Source organism: Xiphophorus couchianus, chromosome 9 (assembly GCF_001444195.1).
Source record: "Xiphophorus couchianus chromosome 9, X_couchianus-1.0, whole genome shotgun sequence".
Taxonomy (NCBI): domain Eukaryota; kingdom Metazoa; phylum Chordata; class Actinopteri; order Cyprinodontiformes; family Poeciliidae; genus Xiphophorus; species Xiphophorus couchianus.
The window spans coordinates 2,853,440-2,872,688 of NC_040236.1; the positions used below are offsets into that span (position 1 = coordinate 2,853,440).

Sequence of the window (19,249 nt, forward strand, 5' to 3'; positions counted from 1 at the left end):
CTAAATGAGCCTTTTCACCAAATACGTTTTCAATCTTGAGGAAATTCTTAGAAGAAAGCCACTTTTTACTTTTACTTGAGTAAAAATGTTGAAGTAGTGCAACTCTTCTTTAAGGTGGAGCCCTCTGGTGGTAAAGGGACAGGATCAGGGGCCCCAAGTCGAACACTGTACTGTAATACTCTGTATTACGTTGGGCCAGCTGTGAGTTTAGCATCTGTTAGCAGATGTTAGCCTGATCACTGGAACCCACCCGTGTTCTGACGTCTAACTGGAAAACGGCCTGTCTGACTGTGACGTCATTTTCACATCCTGGAACGAGGCATTTCTGTCGGGCCTGTCCCTTTAACAGCACTCGGTTGTTCCCGGAAAAAGTCGGCGCAGTCCGTCATCGACCTCTTTCACTGCGGCTTCATCGCCAAGCGGACTAACCCGCTGCTCTCATCCGATCCCTCAGCGCGGACTGTCGGATCCCTGAACTGTCCAGCCCGGAAAGCGTCCAGCTCCTGTCCAAATGCAAGCGATCAAATGTGTGGTGGTCGGCGACGGGTAAGGGCTCTTTCAGATGATACGGGCCAGCAGCGGAGCATTGCTCATGTGATGCGGCCGCCGACAGATGGATGATGGGAGGATGCTATGTGGAAAAAGGGATGGGGCTCACGGAGCGCTGCATCGCCTGGCCCGTTTTTCTCCGGGTTAGCGGTGGACTCGCCCCTCTGTTAGCGGCTCTCTGGCTGCATCCCGGCCGCTGCAGCGTGCAGGGAGGAGCCGGGCGCCTCGGGAAGCCTCGCAGAGAACACGGCCATCGTAGGCCAGTGGAGGCAGGCTGAAGTGCTGATGCACGCTGAGGAATGCGTGGCCCTCCCTGCCAGCAGCAAGCAGGCCCCGCTATTGTAACCGCTCACCCAGCCCCTTGTCTTCTAGCGCCCAGATTCCTGCCTGCTGCAGCGGTCACCGCTCACGATCCGTACTGCTGTTTTTACTAGACAGATTCATAAATGTTGAATGAGTCAATGAGTTCAAAAAGGCTGAATGTCAGAATACATATCAAAAATAAATAAATAAATCAATTCACAGCTGTGAATTCCTCCTCTGTATAATTCTGGAATAAATCCCATCATTCTAGAGATTTTTGACACCATAACTTGCAGCATAGATTATGATGTTCAGAATGTACACATAACCTGCTGAAAGGAATTATTCATGTTACATTAAAAAAAGCACTTAAATCTTAAAGTAGCATCATAGATAGTGTGCAGTTTTAAACCCCTGGCTCACTGTGGACTCCTTTACAGATGCAAAACAATATAAAGAGATCTTAGAAAAGTTGCAAAAACTGTTAAGAAGTAGAATTGAAATAAAATTAAACTCGAGACAATAAATGTCTGTAAGATTGAATAGATGTATCATTTGTTTTTAAAGTCATCTAAACTTTATTTTAAAAAATTAAAAAGTGAGCCTGTCTAGAGCTGCACAATATCAATCAATCAAGTTTATTTGCACATCAGCCACAAGGTAGTTCAAAGTGCCTTACATGTCACGAGCCACCATCAAAATCAACAATACACATCAAATATGTTGATCAATGTTCCAGTAGTTATGAGATGAAAGCAATTCTATCCAGGCAAGTTTTTAGCCTTGATTTAAAGGAACTCAGTGTTTCAGCTGTTTTGCAGTTTTCTGGAAGTTTGTTCCAGATTTGTGGTGCATAGAAGCTGAATGCTTCATAGTGATCATCTCAGTATCAGTCTGCAGTACTGCAATTTTATATTTCAAAGAGTTCACGCTCTACATATTAGTGGTATATCTGGCCTTCAAGTGGCTCCAGGCAGGATGGAGAGCTCAGTGATGCTTAATAGATATCATCAATGTCATTTTGTCACTGAGTTAATCAAAGAGTTTACAGTGGTTTCATAAACCATTCATTTCCTGTTGATTTATGGAAGGAAAGAGGCCAGGATTAATCTTAGCTTAGACGCCTTGGAACAAGTTTAGTGATGAGTTTTCCTGAGCTCTGGTACAGACTGTACAGATGTGAAACCGCTAACGGCCCACACACTGTAGGTGTTGACAATGATCCTGTGCTGTGCTGCACACACACTTTCACTCCATCCATGTTGTGGAGCTGCTCCCAGTTATTCTTAAAGGTTGTGGTTTTCCAGAACCACTTGGTTCTGACAGGAATTGCAGCTTGCTCACACCATGAATGGACGTGTTCACATCCTGTGTGTCTTCACTCAGAATGACAAGTTCTGTTTCTCATTTTTATCATTTCCGAACAAAAGCTGTTGTTTGCGTGCCATTGATTTGTCCTCACTGGCTTTCCATACCAGAAGGCAGGTAGTGTCTCCTCTCATTTCCTGGTTTTTAGATTGAGTTGGCTTCAGTGTTAGCACAAGTAGGGCTGAAAATTATATCATGATATTAGAGTTTCATATCAGTCCATGTCGATAACTATTGATTACTCTTCTGTTTTAAATATCTGAAATATTGCCAAACTGGTGGCGCTTACAGTTTTTTTCCACAGTTTTCCCTCCACACCCTTGATTTTTGTTGTTAAGTACTTATGAGGCACGATGGTGAAACTTCAGACTGATTTTGCGCAAAATCAGTCTGAATTTGCCTTTGGATTAACAACCTGTTAATCCACAGGTTGTTGCTAGGTAACCAAAGAGTGAGTGAGTTAGTTGATGCTATCTGCTCAACTATGAGAGGTTAAGTGGCTAAAGAATTTCCTCTGCCTACATCTCCCAGAATGCTGTGCAGTTCTGGCTCAGAGTTCAGTGAAGAATAATCTTGCTATTACTGTACCTATTGGTAATTTGCTAATAACTTCCGTAAACAAATCGATTTAAAGTTTTTAAAACTAAGTAAATATTCAGTAATAAATTAGGCATCACTATTGGCTGGTCACGTTTACTACTATTAATCAGCTGGGCTCAGGAAGTTAGCTGTGAGCTAATCAGATGATCACTGGGTTCTCTTCTTCTGTGAAAGTGTTTCCTTTGCACTCAGGTCCGTCATCACACCCCTAAAGATCCATCTGTCTGGATTCTACATTACAGTCTGCAGTTCAACATTCAGCTCAATTTTAGAACAATGAAGAATAATAAACTTATAGGTTTCAAAAGCTGATGCCTGACACAGTGGGAATTTTTGGGTTGCATGAAGTCGACCAACTTCTGACACTATGATCCAGGTCAGGACCATTGGACTCCATTAAAGACTGGGAGCCACTGGCGTAGAACCAAGATGCTGCTTACTGGTGTGTTTGAGGTCACTGGCATGTTGAAATTCTAATTTCATGGTAAATGGACCCAACAGTTTTAGAAACATCCTTATATCATGATGCCTGAGCCACCATGCTTCAGTCTCCAGTCCATTCACTCTGACTCAAGTTCTGGTTCTGCTGGAAGTTTTTTCATATTAAAGGCAACGTTTTCCTCTCCACTGTCGCTACATGCATGCTCAGTATGAGGGATGTTTGAAAAGTCAGTGAAACAGCACAAGCTACTGTTGCTACGTGTTTCTCCTGGAGGAATGCTGCAAGTCGGTGACTCAATCTTTTGGGTTTCCTTAGATAGAAACTTCTCAGTCAATTTGAATAATAAACTGAACCTGAACTATACATTGGATCGACGTAACTTTTTTTTCCTTTGTTTATAAAGAAGAGATGATGTGTTGTGAACTGTATTGTAGTGTGACACAAATTCAGTTTTGTTTTCAGACCCCTGACCCTGAAAACAACAAAGCTTCTTTCATCCATCCAGAAATGTTGCTCCATTTTTCTTTAGGTCAGTGGATTGGCTCTTCAGTTAACTGCAACCTCTTCAGCACATGTTGTTTTCTTCTACAGTGTCTTGTAATTGAACTGTGTTGTTTAAATAAAAGTTTAAAGCATAGGCATGTTGCAGTTACATAGCTGTTGGACAAATTTCATAGTGATTTCTCTTAATGTCCATCATGTTTTAGCTTGAGTTTAGCCTCTGGCTTGTATTTTAAACTCAACACAGACCTTCATGGAGGGCTGGCTGTATAGTTAATGAATAATCAAACATGGTACTGTTCAAAAGGGACATTAATAAAAAATGAGTTGGAGGCTTTGCCAAAACACAAGCTTTTGTTCTGACTGGAAGTGGACATCTTTCCAATCCTGGAACCAAGTATTTCCTTATCCAAGATTAATCTGCCTTTGGTCTCTCCCCACCCCAGCTCCCAGTCTGAACAGCCAGTAAACAGTGTGTGATTGTTTGGGGCCAGTCTCCCAGATTTACAGGGCCCTTGCATTAACAGTACTATCATTAATGTCCATGCTATCGTCAGTCTGAGGACAGTCCTGCAGCCTGTGAGTCCAGTATAGGAGGGGATCAGGTCCTGCATGTGCATGCGTGTGTGCGTGTGGGGGTGTGTGTGGTGTGTGAGAGAGAGAGAATGAGCTTGTGCTCACAGTAGTGGGTGAAGACTGTGTCACAGAGGGCCACTGTGTCCCCGGGCAACATGAATCTGGGCCAGTGTGTGTGCGGCCCAGAGGAGGGGAGTAGTAGCCTGTCCACACACTCCACCTCCAGGCATGTCAGACATTATTGGCTCGTCCACACACTCCGTACAGACATGGCTGCTCCATTTGTGCATGTATGGACCTGTTTGATAAATGTGCCCTGGTTTCTCTTCTTCCTCAGGGCTGTGGGAAAGACCTGTCTGCTGATCAGCTACACCACCAATGCCTTTCCTGGTGAATACATCCCCACTGTGTGAGTGAGCCGCAAACACTTCCACCAGAGGAAGAAAAAAAACAACTCGTGCTGATGACACATTTTACCCTAACAGTTAGGGATGATGGTGCTACAAAATAACGAGTAGAATACTAATTAGTAAACCTTCTCTGTTAAACATGGCATGTAGAATTTACAAAAGAAAGTACACACTCTATCATTATAAGCACAAATCAACAGTCCAGCATAAAACACAAAGTCTTTATTTCTTTACCAGAAACAGAGACAGGCAGTGAAACCGTAGCAGTGAGTGGAAACCCTCTGCCATAAAGTCATGGTGTGAAGAACAAGCGTAGATCTTAATGAAGGTCACATCAATAATGTAATATATAATGTATTTATTGACTGGAACCTTTGTACATAAAATAAATGTGTTTAATTGCATTAAAATTTGTAATGCCTTAAAATCAATGTAATTAATTAATTACAAAGATTTTTCCATTGGTCTTATTTAACATATAACACATAGATCAAAAAGTGAATTGTGAAGAGCAAAAAAAAAAACACATGTAAGTCACCTGACATAAGTCAAAGAACTAACCAATTTATGAAAAAGAGTCTGACCTCGCTAAAAGTGTAGCTAAAAGGTGTTTCAGCTTTTCTCCAGAGCCACGTCTGAACATCCTCTGATCTCATCATTAAGTTTACATCTGTTTTTGCTGCCACCCAATTCTTTATCAGGACTCAGATCAGCTGGGAGTTTATACAATTCATGCTTGTTTTTCCAAACCGTGTGCTCTCCTGTCTCTTCCAGCTTTGACAACTACTCTGCCAACGTAATGGTGGATGGGAAGCCAGTGAACCTGGGCCTCTGGGACACGGCAGGACAGGAGGACTATGATAGATTAAGACCATTGTCTTACCCACAGACGGTACTCCGACTCCTTCCTCCCAAAATCACTTCCTCTCTCTGTGTCATGTAGGAACCACTGTACGGACAAATGTACATATAGGTTCATATAACCAAGTGAAAAATTAGGACATGCAGTTAGCCATTTAAGCCAGTAGGTGGGGTGTCCCTCCATAAAAACTCAAATAAATTACTGACTATATCAAAATGAATTCATAATACAGTAAATGTTCATTATGTAAATATTTTAAGCAACTTAAAAAAATTTACTTAGCTTAAGTTTTTTGTCTTCAACTAAATTTCCCAACAAAGCTGCCAGGTAACATCTGGTTTTCCCATTTCCTTATAATGATCATATTCTGGGTCATATCTTTTTAAACTTGAAAAACGAATGTTTCCACATCCATTTTGAACTCTATTCCTGCCGACGCGCCCTGGACCTCCAGTCACCGACCAGACTCTATCAGCGTCAAGAAAACAACATCGCAAAATGATTCAAATAAATATAAAATTCACTGCAAAGGATTAAAATCAGCACATCTAAGAAACTAACATACAGGAAAATATGGAAAACAATCATGTTTTTAGCTCTAATGGGGTGTTTGTGTGGAAAAAAGCTTTCAGTTGGTTTATCAATAAGACAATAGTGTTAAATGTTGAGTAAAGACAAAGTCTGTATCAAAGACAGCCGGAAAGCCACTCCAGGAAATGTTTGTTTATATTTAACAGAACACTTTAATAAGTCTTTTATTCATTTTTTATGACTGTTTGTTCTTTTAAAAATTTATATAAAATTTCCACATATCCAAATGTTAGAAAAACACACGTCTGACCGTCTGGTATAAGGAAATGTAAATTAAAGTAAAAGAGGAATTAAACAACTTCCTGTAGCTCTCTGAATCTAAAGCTTCATATTATTTGATTATTGGTCTATAGATAGTGATCCAGAAATTAATTGATCCAGTACTTTTATAAATAAACTCAAACCTTTTCGTTGCCACGAACACACTCACACAAACATACAGATTTCCTGTCAACCAGCGATCTCTCTGATTCTCTCCCAGGATGTGTTCTTGATATGCTTCTCCCTGGTCAGTCCGGCCTCCTTTGAGAACGTCCGAGCTAAGGTCAGTACGCTGACCGCCCCCTTCCATTACCCTGCCCGAGCCCAGTCTGACCACTAGGAGGCACATCTATAGCGCCCCCTGGCATTAGAGACGGCCACTGCAGCCGCTCAGTCCTCGGCTTGGAATGGTCAGAAGTTAAGCTGACTCCGTCTGAAGCCGGAGCAGAGAGCCGTTGCAAAGCGAGGCCTGAAGCAGTGCTGGCGCTCTGCGGAGGGAGAGGCGGCCGCTGAGGTTTGGCGTGCTGAGCGTAAAGAGACGCTCTCATGTGAAATCACACCTTGAACAAGGTCCCACCTCCCTCTGCAGAACTTCCTCATCATGTCATTTAAATTTGTTCAACCTTCAAATTATTTGTAGATAACTTTTATGAAAAACATTTGTTATGTATTTGCTGAAGCTGTCACTGTATCAGTGTAACATCAGACAGATAATCTGTGGAAAAAATTGTCATCACATGGGGACAGATTCAACCAATATGTAAAAAACAGATTTTTGAAGTTCCATACTGCAGCTCTAACTTTTCATATTGACTCCTTCGTGTTGCTCATCCTTGTGGAGAGGCGTGTAACACTCGTCCTCTGCATACTAACTCTCCCGTTTCTTGTCTCCACTGACGTTGTCGCTGTAAATCCACTTGTGCACACGCCCCTGTGTGCGCCCTTGGTGCTGTAGTGGTACCCAGAGGTGAGACACCACTGCCCCAACACACCCATCATCTTGGTGGGGACGAAGTTGGACCTTCGAGATGACAAGGACACCATCGAAAGGCTGCGGGACAAGAAGCTGTCTCCCATTACCTATCCTCAGGGTCTGGCTATGGCGAGGGAGATCGGTGAGAGTGCAGCGCAGACAAAACACATTTGTTAGCTCTCATTTATGAGTAATGCATCTAGAATGGAGAATATGAAACTCAAGTGAAGGATGGGTAATTTAGGTAGTTTACTATGCAGGGTTTATGTTTCTTTAGATGTGATGTAGTGGCCACTGTGGTGGTTTGGTCTTAAAGGGACAGTATTATGGAAAATCGACTCTTTTCTATGCTATTTCCTCATCAAAAAAAATACCTGGAGTGTTGCTTTGATTCTTTCATACGTGTTTGGGAAAAATTCTTCAATCCCCATGGCAACCATTCAGCTGTGCAAAACGCATGGATGGACTTAGCTCCGCCTCTGATGTGCAGCGCCTATGCATATGTGGATGCATTCCAAAAGCAGGAAGCGGACTACAGTGCAGGGCATTCTGGGTAAATACAACCAAAATAAACATGCAAGTCTAGCTCTAGCTGGACAAATGGCTTGTTTTTTGTTTATTTTGGTGAAGAAGGAAATTGTGCTCAGTGGAGGTTTTTGTGTTGTGTTTCTTGGCGCAGCGCCCCCACAGGTGAGGGTGGGGGGTACAGGTTGCTCAAAGGGTTTCATTTGTTTGACTCAGTGTCGTGTGGAAGAGAAGTGGAGCAGCTGAAAATGTAACAAACATTGCAACTTTGGTCCTCAGTCAAACCGAGTCTATCAGACTATCAGGTGTAAAAACACCCTTAAGCTGTTTGTCCTTTTCAGATAGTCTGTCTGTAAACATGTAGAGTACATGTTGGGCATCCTCCTGTTAGGACGTTCACCCTTCTCTCCCACCATGTCTTCCTGGTCCTCAGGGGCTGTGAAGTACTTGGAGTGCTCCGCACTGACCCAGCGAGGCCTGAAGACAGTATTTGACGAGGCCATCCGAGCCGTGCTCTGCCCCCCACCGGTGAAGAAGAGAGGGAAGAGATGCACCATGTTCTGAGGAAGAGGCACTGCTACAACACCACATCATCATGAACAACACACACACTTTCTTTGAGAGAATGAGAGCTAAAACTGGTGAGAGTGAGTGTGCAGTTCAGTGATTGTTTTCTGTAGTCTTTTTTTTCTTTTTCAGAACTATATTGGTTAGACGACCAACATTCTTTTTTTTTTTTACCATTCCTGAATAAGATGGTAGGTTCCCTGTGAATGGCACTGACTGTCTGTCTCCGTTGTACTGTTGCCAGGAGGACTGCAGCTTTCCACAACCGTCTTTCTACTGCTCTCTTCTCTCTCAGACATGCTTGCTTAAATTAACGCAGTGGTAATTACACAGAACGTCAGGTGTTGATAGGTTCAGGGTTGAAGTTCCTCTCAGCTCCCTGTCTAAGATCAGCTCATTCAGCCCTGAAAACCTTCTGGCTGCTAATGCTGCATTCCATTTATCTGGGAAGTCAGAACTCAGGGCTGGGTTTGACGTCAGACTTGGCGTTTAAGTTAGAAAGTCGGGATTTGAACATGGCAAGCTCATAAACCTTGTTCACAGTACCTCTTACAAACATAGTTTTAAGCTTTACTGTTCATAGGGAAACACCATTTTTAATTTGTTCGGTTTAGAGTTACAGGCACTACATGTAATATTGATTTTTTTCTTACATGTGTGTCTTGCAAAATAAACATTTTTTCCACCACAGCTTACTACTGTTGATTCAAGGAGCGGCCATACTGAAGCGCGAAAGTCGGAGTTGCTCCACTTTCCCGTTGGGAAATCTGACTTTGGATGGCGTTCAAGTTGAATTTTCCAACCAGGAAATCGGAATTTCCCAGTTCCGAGTACAACTGGAATGCAGCATATCACAGCTATCATTTTGTGAGCTGCACTTTGAGATAATAAACATGTCTAGCTGTGTAAAAACATCCTGGTCAGACCACCTGAGAATGGTAAGAAGTTGATTACTGACCGCTGAGTTCAGATCTGCAGCTCAGACTAATGTGGTTGTTTATGGTCAAAGCAGAAAGCACAGCTTATATTTTAGGCCTAAACGAAGTAGGTAAAATATTTAACACAGCTGTATCATGTGATCTGAGGCTTTTTTTAAAAAGATGCCCAATGATTATAATAATTAATCTCCAGCCTGTTTGCAGTCAGAGTAACACACTGTGGTTATGCCATCTGATGGATTAAGCTATAATTATTTATCCATGAGAATTTAGCTCAGCTGTAACTTCTCACCTGCCTTCCTTTATTTACATCTCTATAGAAACAACGTGTAGTCATAATTTCATAGTAGCTTTTCCTTTTCAAAGGAAATTCTTTAAGCTTGAAACACTGAACTCGACTTCCTGGTTTCCTAGAAGCTGGGATTTGGGCTGAGAGCTCATCTGGTGCCAGTGAGGCTCATCAAACCAGTGATTCTGCTGTTCAACACTCAGTTCTGGCAAGCAGCTGATCTTAGACAAGAATCAGTGGGAAACTTCAACTACAGTCAGAAAATCAGAGCGGCTTTTGTAGGTTTGCTTTCAGAAAATGAAAAGTCTCTAATTTTTGTTGTAGTTTAAATTTAACATAGAGAGACAAAATGTCAGCGAAAGATCCAGAAAACAAAATGTGATTTCGATTCAAATTTTCTTCAGAAGTATTTGATCAAAACCTGCTGTGATGTTGGTGGAAGAGGCTGTTTGGAAGCACAGCGGCTTGCTGGACCATCAGTGGGTCAGACAGATCTGAGTGAGGAGCGCTAGAAACCTTTCAGCACGGTGCTTCTGCAGATCTGAGCTCTGGAAGCCATTGCCATGGTGATGTGTTCTAGTCGATGCTTACTGGTCGTGGTTCCGTTTTCAGGCCCTTCCATTCATCCTGTACCTAGAGCTGAATATCGTCTGATAGAACATTCAATATCCAGAACCGCACAGCACTCTGGGAGATGTAGGCAGGGGAAAGGCTTTAGCTGCTCAACCGCTCACATTGGTGACATCAACCAACTCACTTAGTCTTTGGTTACCAAGCAACAACCTGTTGAGTAACATGCATAGCAGCTGTTTCAGGTTTCGCCACCGTTCCTCATAACTGCTAAAAACTAAAAACAATAACATGGAGTGAAAACTGGATAAAACAGGAAATTCACGCCACCGGTTTGGTAGTACTTCAGATATTTAAAACAAAAAAACGCATCAATAATTATTGATATCCACTGATATGAAACTCTTACATTGTGACAGGTTTTTTTGCCGTATCATTCGGCCCTATCAGCTCTCAGCAGGTCGAGTTGATGCCGTAGAGCTTGGCTTTAGTCTCAATATCTCCTCACCACCTAACACCTGCAGAATGAAGAACCTGGTCATGTGCCTTCTCTATGGGGAGCTGAACTTTGACCTTTACTTAGTCAGTGTAGTGATTCCATTCCCCTGTGGTCCAGATGCTCCTGGCCTCTCGTTTGTCATCCACCTGGAGGTGAGACCCTTCATGGAGCAGCAGACTGAACACACTGCATGGTCTTTAACTGGCGTTACCTAGCAACCAAACTTCAGACTGAAGTTCTTGTCCCCTGATGTCCTCTCTGAGTAGGCTGCTGTCAGAAGCTGATTCTGTAGACAAAAAACACCTGGATAGTATCTGTTATTGATGGATTGATTAACTGATTGTAATCTGTGTGCCTTGTGGTTGCCCAAACTCCATTCGTTTTGCAGAAATACTTCAGTGTTTCTGGGTCTATTCTGTGTCTGACTGTTAAATGAATCTGCCACAACATCACAAACCATGTGATCCTCAGTAAGAAGGTAAACCTACAGAAACAGCAGAGCTTTCTCTTATTTCCTGCTCTGGAGCCGTGGACGTGCGTCAGACTAGCATGCCAAACATGGAGCTGTCCAACCTTGCTGCCTGAGATCTGCCTTCAGAAAGGGAGGAGCTTGCATGGTCTTAATATGCTCTGTCTTCATGATCCCACTGATTAGATCTACTCTCTGTTCATGTGTGTGCGTGTGAGTGAGTTTGTCACAGGCATGTAAATAGACGCTGGTATTTGTGTGTGAACAGGCTCGTGTCGGTAGCAGTGACACGGTGTTGATCGGGATGGCGACTAAAGATAACATTGTTTTAAGCCAAGTTTTTTAGTGTCCAGTTTTTGGTACAATTTCATATTGTAGTAATACACGGGAGTTTTCAAAAATTGTGTGGACATTAAGGCAGAAAAAAAAGGGTTTTAATGACATCTAGTGATGTACAGAATGCGCAACGCATTAGGAATATCTGTATGTACCTAAATATGTACCTTCCTAAAAGTAAAACAGTTAACTTTAAAGAAATTCTAGTTGCTCATGTTGAATTTACAAGTGTTGCTAACAGTGTATAGGATAAAGGGGCCAATCTTTGTGCAGTTTGTCATTGCAGCAAACAGTGCAGATTGCACCTTTATGAGCAGATTTTTCTCTCTGGTTGCAGGGCTGCGTTGGGGGGTGGGTGCAGGGGGGCGGTCTCCGCCTGTCATGCTGTGTGGTTGAATCATGTCATGTGGTCCTGCCTAGCTAAGGTGTCGATATGTAGCTGAGAAACACAGCAAAAGAAAAAAAAAACTGTAATACTATTATTGCATGGAAGTTTTCTGGTTGTTTGGCCCACTGTAAATCTTCTGAGAGCTTGTACGATGAAATGCATCGGCCATGTACGTATGTAAGATGACTTGTATACTTGTTTCAGCTGTTTGTCTTCTTTTTTATTAATTAATTCACATGTTGGTGTGGTTAAAAAAACTCATTTTTGTATACTAAATACAAATGTATACGTAAAGAACATGGCTTGCTGTCGTGATTTGACATGATACGCAGAGGAATCAGTGTCGTGTGTTTGATACGCTGCAGTGTTTGAAGGTGGTGCAGGTGAGTGGTGAAGGGAGGAGTTTAATCTTCACTGGAAAGCTTTTTAAAATGTATGAAAACATTTTTTGTCCTTCAGTCTGACATGAACTCAGAACATTTCCTGGTTTAGCTCAGTTAGCTGAAATATTTCTGTTTGCTAATTGCCAGAATAATGAGATGCCTGAATTAATCAACTAATTTAGTAACCAGTAATAACTGGAGGACACAGAACAAAACAAAAAAGTTATTCTAATTATTTTTTAAATTAATCATATTATAATTTAATTGTCTGAGGGCTAATAGATAAAATCCCTTTAATCAATCCGGATGATATCATGGCTTTTTTATGCTTTTATTTCACTGAGATCTACATCTACACCTGGGATGTAATTTTCTGATGTTCAAAACCACACAGACAAATTAAAAATCATGATTCAACAACAATGAACCCGTTCATTTTGGACCATCTGAATGTTGGGGTAAAACCCTGAGCTGTCAGCACATCTGCCTCTGATCAGCTGGAACTCGTGGTGATGTTCAGCAGGCCAGGTGGCCTCCGTCCACTGGCAGGGCGACTCCGTTAATCATGCTGCTCTTCTCACTCAGCAGGAACAAGATGCAGTTCACCACGTCCTCCTCCTCTGCACACACACACAAATACACATGTGGACTTTCCATTGATTTCTACACACAAACACACACTTCAGCTCCAAACAAGCTTCTACAAACTGCATTCATTTTATATATTCAATTTGGAGGAACGTGAGAGAAACTTGAAACCAGAGAATATTCTGCAATAAAACAATAAAAGTGATTTTATTTGGTCAATTGAACCTGCTGACAGAAAGCAGCAGATCATTAAACTCGTCTGGTTGTGTTCGATGATCTTTGATTCAGATTCCACTCTAGGTTTTATCATCTGATGCTGATTAGTAAAATCAAGGATCATCTTCCCCATAACGCCCTTGATGCTTTTATTACTTATGTATTCCCTCCACTGGCTGCCCGTTTCTTTTAGAACTGATGCTAAGATCTTGTTTTAGTTTTTAAATGACTCATCTTTTCAAATCGACTTTTAATACCAGACAGCATAACGATTAGGCCAGTTCTTGTTTGTTTTATAAAAAGAACATTATGTAAATATCTGGTTTCAGCTGTAAGTCAAACTTAGTTTGTTCAGAAAACATTCGAAAGACGTTTTAAACAGTTTTCTATGAGTTGTCCGAAACAAAGGCAGGAAGTGACACGTGCAGAGCTCTTACTCCACGTGTTGGGAACAGGCCAGAGAAGAAATGGCTGCCAGTGTTGAGAGTCACTGACTCTACTCAGTTTAGCCACTCTTATATTTAAAACAGAAAGGAACCAGGATGAAAATCAACAAGATTACATTTTACCATAAGAACAATTCTAACAGTTTGTTTCAGCAGCCTGGTCAGTGTTGGTATATTTCTTGTAATGCTGTTGCAGGTGATTTCTGTATTGATACTGCAGATGTTCACCAACTCATTTACAGAGTTGTGATAATCACTGGATTTTCTAAAGTAACTTCTTTTGGTGAAAATTGTAAAAATTTTAAAGAAATCATAAAAAGCTGTGAAGGATGAAGAGGACTCTTACATACTGAAGTAATATTTCAGATATTTCAGTTATTTTAAGTGATAAACTGTCAGGTTGAAAGCGAGTCCCACTCTGGTCAGGTTTCAGATAAAAGTATTGGTAAAATCTCTGAAGGCTGCTTGTTTAAGAGCACAGATTACCAAATAACACTGTGAGCACACAAGGTCGTGACCTTTGCATCTGACCTGCGAAGCGGCCCAGGGGGATGCGGGACTTCATGGTCTGGGCTTTTTCCGGGTCACTCCAGCCCAGGTGACCCATCTTTGTCATAACAACTGTAGGGTTGACGCTGTTCACACGGATCTGATTGGACCACAAAACAAGTTTCTGAGTGAGCACAGATGGCAGCATCACGATGTGTGTCTAGAACACACACACACACACACACACACTGACAGGAGTTTCTGTTGCTAAGTCACTGATGTCTGGGTTTTTTAGAGGATGCTCTGTCAGTTAAAAGTTTCTGCTGCAGACATGAGCTGGGAATGTTTCTGTGTGGAAATAATATCAGAGGTCATGCAAAAAACTTTTTAAAAACTCCGGACAGTAACTGTCAGTGTTGTTGCTAGGTAGACTGGATACATGCTGACCTTAGGCTTTACAGACAAAGTTTTATTGAAGTTATGGTTTAATTAAAGCTCAGAGCTGCTCGAATATATATAGATATGATTTAGAATATGCTGATGATACCTACTTTTTTGGATTAGAGGCCACTTTTGGACCTTTAATTCTAAAGTGGCCTTTTGGATTAGAGGTCAAACAGCTTCAGGAAACAAGAGAAAAAGAGCAGCTGTCCTCTGTTCAAGAAGAGTTCTCTGGGACTGTTCTGGTGTTTAAAACAGACTGAGGTTGGGCTACTTTAGCGAATCCCTCCTGCAGGTTTGAGTGAAGCAGTACCTGATGGGGTCCGAGCTCTAGGGCCATCACTTTGGTCAGCATGTCCAGGGCCCCTTTAGTTGCACCTGAGCAAGGCCGAATGACAACACAGCAACTCTCACTGGAAGTGATTACTAGAACATCAAAGTTAGAATACTGTGAAAAAGTCCAATATATCTGGCCAGTCATCTCAGAAAAGGAAACTCATTATGTATTATAATCACATATAATATAGAGTGATATTTCCCAAGACTGTTTCTAGTCATTTTGATGATTATGCAAGTTCAGTGTCTCAGAAAATCAGAATAGTGTGAAAAAGGTTATTATTGGAAACTCCTGGTGTTAGCCCCAGTCATCTGATTAACTAAAACACCTGCAGATGTTTCCTGAGCCTCCAAGGTCACTCTGGGTCAGCAGGACCTGGTAAGGGCAGGACCTGGTCATGGTAAAGTTTGGGGTATCATGTTTTGCTGGTTCTGGTCCACTGGGTTTCCACAGTCAATGCAGCATCAACCAGGAGAATCTAGAGCTCTTCATGCTTCCTCTGCTGACCAGCTGGATGAAGATGAACAACAAACTCCCCTGATCTTTAACCCCTTTGATCATTTCTGGGCTGTTGTCAAGAGGAAGATGAGAGACACCAGACCCAACAGGGCAGTTGAGCAGAAGGCAGATTTCAAACCAAACATCACACCTACACAGAACCATTGGCTGGTCGCCTCCATGCCTCGGCGCATTGATCCAGTAATTTAAATGAAAATGGAGACTGACCAAGCATTGAGTGGACAGAAACATACATACCTTTCAGAGTCCTGACCTCTGTGCTCAAAGCATCTGTTTTTGATTGGTCTAATCTGATATTTTAGCCTTCTGAGACACTGAATTTTGGCTTTTCTTCACCTATAGCCACAATTATTAAAACTGCAAAGGACAAAAGCTAGAAATATTTCAATCTGTGGTCAATGACTCTTTCGAAAATGACTGTTTCACTCTCTCAGAGGGCTGGCAAGAAATATTGCACTTTTATTTTATGAAATATTTCATTTCTTCCGTTTGTTTCTCCAAGTGTGGTGAAGGAGAAGACAGTGAATGTCAAGCCGTCTGTTTCTCACAGTAAACAGTATGATCCCTGAGGGCGCGCTGGGATGCCTGGCTGGACACATTGACGATGGAGCCGCCCGACCCTCTGGCCTTCATCCCACCAGCCACCATCTACCACACACACAGAAACAGGTAACTTCAGTTGTTTACAGTAAAGGATTGCATGGCCCATCTAACTATGTGTGTGTATATCGCAGTTAAGCATTCACAGCCATCAGCAGTTTTGTGTTTTGCTGCATTCTGCACAGCATAAAGTCCACCTCAGAGTGACAGTGGCAGATGTTTTAGGGTCATTCTGAGGAAATCACTAGTGAGGAAGAATATGAATAAAGTGTTTAGATGAATTCAATAAATTAATTTAATGTAGATGCAAATAGAAGCTGAATAAGCAGATCTTACTTTAGGGCTGTTTTACCTGAGAAATGTGTAGCACAGCTTTCACATTCACATTAAACAATCTGAAAAACAACAACAGTTGGTTGAAACCAGTAACTCAGTTCCTGTTCTCACCCTTTGGCCTGATCTGTATCTAGGAGAATAAAATGGTGTCATTCTGGCCTTACAGGTCAAACTGGTCAGGTGTGACCTCCAGGAATGGCTGCAGTTTGGTGCAGGCAGCATTGTTCACCAGCAGATCGATGGGCCCGACGTCCTTCAGGGCAGCCTCGGTGGCTGCCCAGTCCGCCAGGTCCACACACACTGGGACGATGGCTGGACACTGGAGGGGGGTGAAGGAGGAAGTCAGAGTATTTACTTTCAAGGTGAAGGCAGAGAGAGAATGAACAAGAAGTCTGCAAAGCTACAGAAAGCCAAACTGTCAGGGAGTTCGTATCAAATAAGAATGGGGATGGGGTGGTGTGTGTGGGCGTGTGTGTGTGTGTGTGTGTGTGTGTGTGTGTGTGTGCGTGTGTGTGTGCGTGTGTGTGTTGGGGGGGTCGCCATAGGGGGGGGTTACCTCTTGCACTAAACTGTTGAGGTCAGCCTGTGTCCGTGTGACTGCAGTGACCCGAGCCCCGCAGCGTGCCAGAGCCAGAGCCGTGGACCTGCCGATACCTGATACACAAAATATACATCATCATCCAGACTGAAGCTGCCGGGTCACACAAATCCACGAACATGCACACACACACACACACACACACACACCTACACACACACACACACACACACACACACACACACACACACACATGTTTGCATGGCTATTTTTGTGGGGACTTTCCTTTGACTTCCATTCAAAAAGAGCGTTTCCCAGGCTTCAGTCCCCACAACGTAGTATGTGTCAAGAAAATGCTCCCCACAAGGTATTACAAACAAACACACATTCAATTCAAAAATACTTTATTGATCCCAAAGTAAAACTAAACATTGCTGTAAGTCATATTAATTCAAATTTGTCAAAGAGTTATTGTACATCCTGTATTCAGTGAATCTGAAGAAGCTTCTGACTGAAGGCTCTCCGTCTATGACAGCCTCATAAAGACGAGGTAAGGGTTGTCCATCATTTTCTTGATTTTATGTCAAATCCGTCTTTTCTTCATCCAGAGGTTCCACACACACGAATATTTTTGGGAAAATTTCTTTTTTTGAAATGACAAAAAAATTTTCACCACTTCATTTTTAACAATATTGTACAACAATTTATTTTGAAAGCAGTGAGGAAACTGGATCAGTGGTAGCGATTTAACGCCCACCAAGCCTCAACCATCCGGAGTATGAAGAATGGATTGTGATGGAGAATAAAGAACAGAGAACTGAAGCATCGTCTGACTAAAGATTCCCAGTGAGCCACTGTTTGCCAGGCTGCAGCTTTATTACTGAATGGATTCATTTCATTTCTACACCAAATAGTTACAATGTAAAAAATGAAAAAAATATTTTTTTTTTGTGAAAAAAAACTAAAGGTGACAGGTCTATAACTATTCAGCCTTTGTGATGACATAACCCTGATCTTCCTTCTGATGTTTCTAAAAGTCAAATAGCCTGTGGTGAATTCAGCAAACTGAACACTAACTGTGAATGTTTCTATAAGACCCGAGTTACAGAGCAGAGAAACCAACTAATGGAGTCAGACAAACAGACTGCAGAATATCTGAACATGTTCTAATTTGACTTTCAAAAAGTGAAAACAGATTATATTGTGGAGGTTCAGGTCATCCAGTTCAGAACTGACCTATGATGTCACGTGGTGCAGGAATCTCTTCTGGTCTATGATGAGAATCACTTCATGATCTGTTTCACTAAATTCATTTTAATCATCTTTCTCTATATAATATTCCAGTCAAGGATTGACTTGTGAATATCACGGTAAAGTGGAACTGAAACCGTTAGACTGATTGTGAGATAAAGTTATTAAAAACACTGGAATGAGAGACAACTTCCGCATAAACACATAACCGAACCCGCTCTGCATGCCGGTGGTACCGTCCCGGTCCTCTAAGGATTATTCCCACCTTTTCCTGCTCCTGTCACCAGCGCCTGTTTGCCTGTAAATGAAATCTCCATGTTGAGAGGTTCGGTTCGGTTCGGTTCGGCTGCGATCAGCTGCAAATAGACAACATACAGCAGCTTCGGTCAAGTTTCCGGTGGATCCGTCTCAGTTCCAGTTCATTTGAAACTGAGACAGTCCTTCATGTGACTGGTACCGTGAAGAGAACTCACCTTTTGCAGGCAGATCCGGGTTCAGAAACCCAACCTGAAAGTCCAGGAGGAAAGTCCTGTTTCACTTCCAGGTCAGAGCTGCTGCTCTCTCATCGACTGAGCATGAGTTGGTGTTTACATGACCGTTCAACTAAACCCTCAACACTGCACACAGCTTCTGATTGGGCTGGAAGCTCACCTGCCACTCTGATAAATAAACAAAAGCAACAAAAAGAAGAACGTGTATGTCATCATTTTGAAATAATCTCCCATTATCATTTAACAATCTCAGAATAATGAGGATAAAGTTTTGTGTTTTGGGCTACCACAGCTTCCAAATCAACTCCATGTACTGATGCGTTTAGGAATCATCAACAAATTGCTCACACACACACACACACACACACACACACATGAAGTTGTTACAGTGTGTCATAACCTGACCATAGTCCACTACTCACTCACTCAGGGAGTCCGGGATGTTTAAACGGACGGCCATCCGTCCTGCCGCTCTGCCTCACAGAGGGCGGGAACTAAAGATTATTCGATTGATTTTTATGACAATTAATCGCATAACCACATTCTGTGGATTTTTTATTTAAGCACTTAAGCTTATCATATGCAATACTTGATATA

The 19,249-nt window shown here is 42.1% G+C and overlaps 2 protein-coding genes across 6 annotated transcripts; one reads left to right on the top strand and one right to left on the bottom strand.

Annotated features, from left to right (window-relative positions):
* The first annotated feature begins 215 nt into the window (after positions 1 to 215).
* Positions 216 to 12,314, top strand: rac3b (Rac family small GTPase 3b). 4 transcript variants are annotated; one of them, XM_028027642.1, is made up of 6 exons: positions 216 to 546; positions 4,677 to 4,748; positions 5,524 to 5,641; positions 6,684 to 6,746; positions 7,419 to 7,581; positions 8,394 to 8,455. In XM_028027642.1, the coding sequence occupies exons 1-6, from the start codon at positions 512 to 514 to the stop codon at positions 8,453 to 8,455; spliced, it is 513 nt and encodes a 170-aa protein (XP_027883443.1). In that variant the 5' UTR covers positions 216 to 511. The 4 variants fall into 4 exon arrangements, with proteins under 4 accessions (XP_027883443.1, XP_027883442.1, XP_027883441.1 ...); XM_028027640.1 differs by having other exon boundaries at positions 284 to 546; positions 7,419 to 7,578; positions 8,395 to 12,314; XM_028027641.1 differs by lacking the exon at positions 6,684 to 6,746 and having other exon boundaries at positions 253 to 546; positions 7,419 to 7,578; positions 8,395 to 12,314.
* Positions 12,315 to 12,712: 398 nt separating this feature from the next.
* dcxr (dicarbonyl/L-xylulose reductase) lies at positions 12,713 to 18,788 on the bottom strand. Of its 2 annotated transcripts, none has more exons than XM_028027637.1 (9): positions 18,635 to 18,788; positions 18,427 to 18,517; positions 16,929 to 17,026; positions 16,537 to 16,691; positions 16,389 to 16,431; positions 15,985 to 16,084; positions 14,894 to 15,006; positions 14,182 to 14,299; positions 12,713 to 13,020 (listed from the first exon to the last, which is right to left on the bottom strand). In XM_028027637.1, exons 2-9 carry the CDS (start codon positions 18,476 to 18,478, stop codon positions 12,917 to 12,919), a joined length of 783 nt encoding a protein of 260 aa, XP_027883438.1. In that variant the 5' UTR covers positions 18,479 to 18,517; positions 18,635 to 18,788; the 3' UTR covers positions 12,713 to 12,916. The 2 variants fall into 2 exon arrangements, with proteins under 2 accessions (XP_027883438.1, XP_027883439.1); XM_028027638.1 differs by having other exon boundaries at positions 12,859 to 13,020; positions 14,894 to 14,958; positions 18,635 to 18,784.
* Between the last annotated feature and the right edge of the window lie 461 nt (positions 18,789 to 19,249).

What these genes read in the sequence shown, in the direction of transcription:
- dcxr (XM_028027637.1), bottom strand. Translation starts at nt 18,478, where the DNA reads ATGGAGATTTCATTTACAGGCAAACAGGCGCTGGTGACAGGAGCAGGA. An exon ending in TAGAGCTCGGACCCCATCAG is followed by an intron (nt 14,300 to 14,893) that starts GTACTGCTTCAC and finishes TGGTCCAATCAG; the next exon opens with ATCCGTGTGAACAGCGTCAA. An exon ending in CCCCCTGGGCCGCTTCGCAG is followed by an intron (nt 13,021 to 14,181) that starts GTCAGATGCAAA and finishes GTGTGTGTGCAG; the next exon opens with AGGAGGAGGACGTGGTGAAC.
- rac3b (XM_028027639.1), top strand. Translation starts at nt 4,495, where the DNA reads ATGAATCTGGGCCAGTGTGTGTGCGGCCCAGAGGAGGGGAGTAGTAGC. An exon ending in GGTGAATACATCCCCACTGT is followed by an intron (nt 4,749 to 5,523) that starts GTGAGTGAGCCG and finishes TGTCTCTTCCAG; the next exon opens with CTTTGACAACTACTCTGCCA. An exon ending in TTGAGAACGTCCGAGCTAAG is followed by an intron (nt 6,747 to 7,418) that starts GTCAGTACGCTG and finishes TTGGTGCTGTAG; the next exon opens with TGGTACCCAGAGGTGAGACA.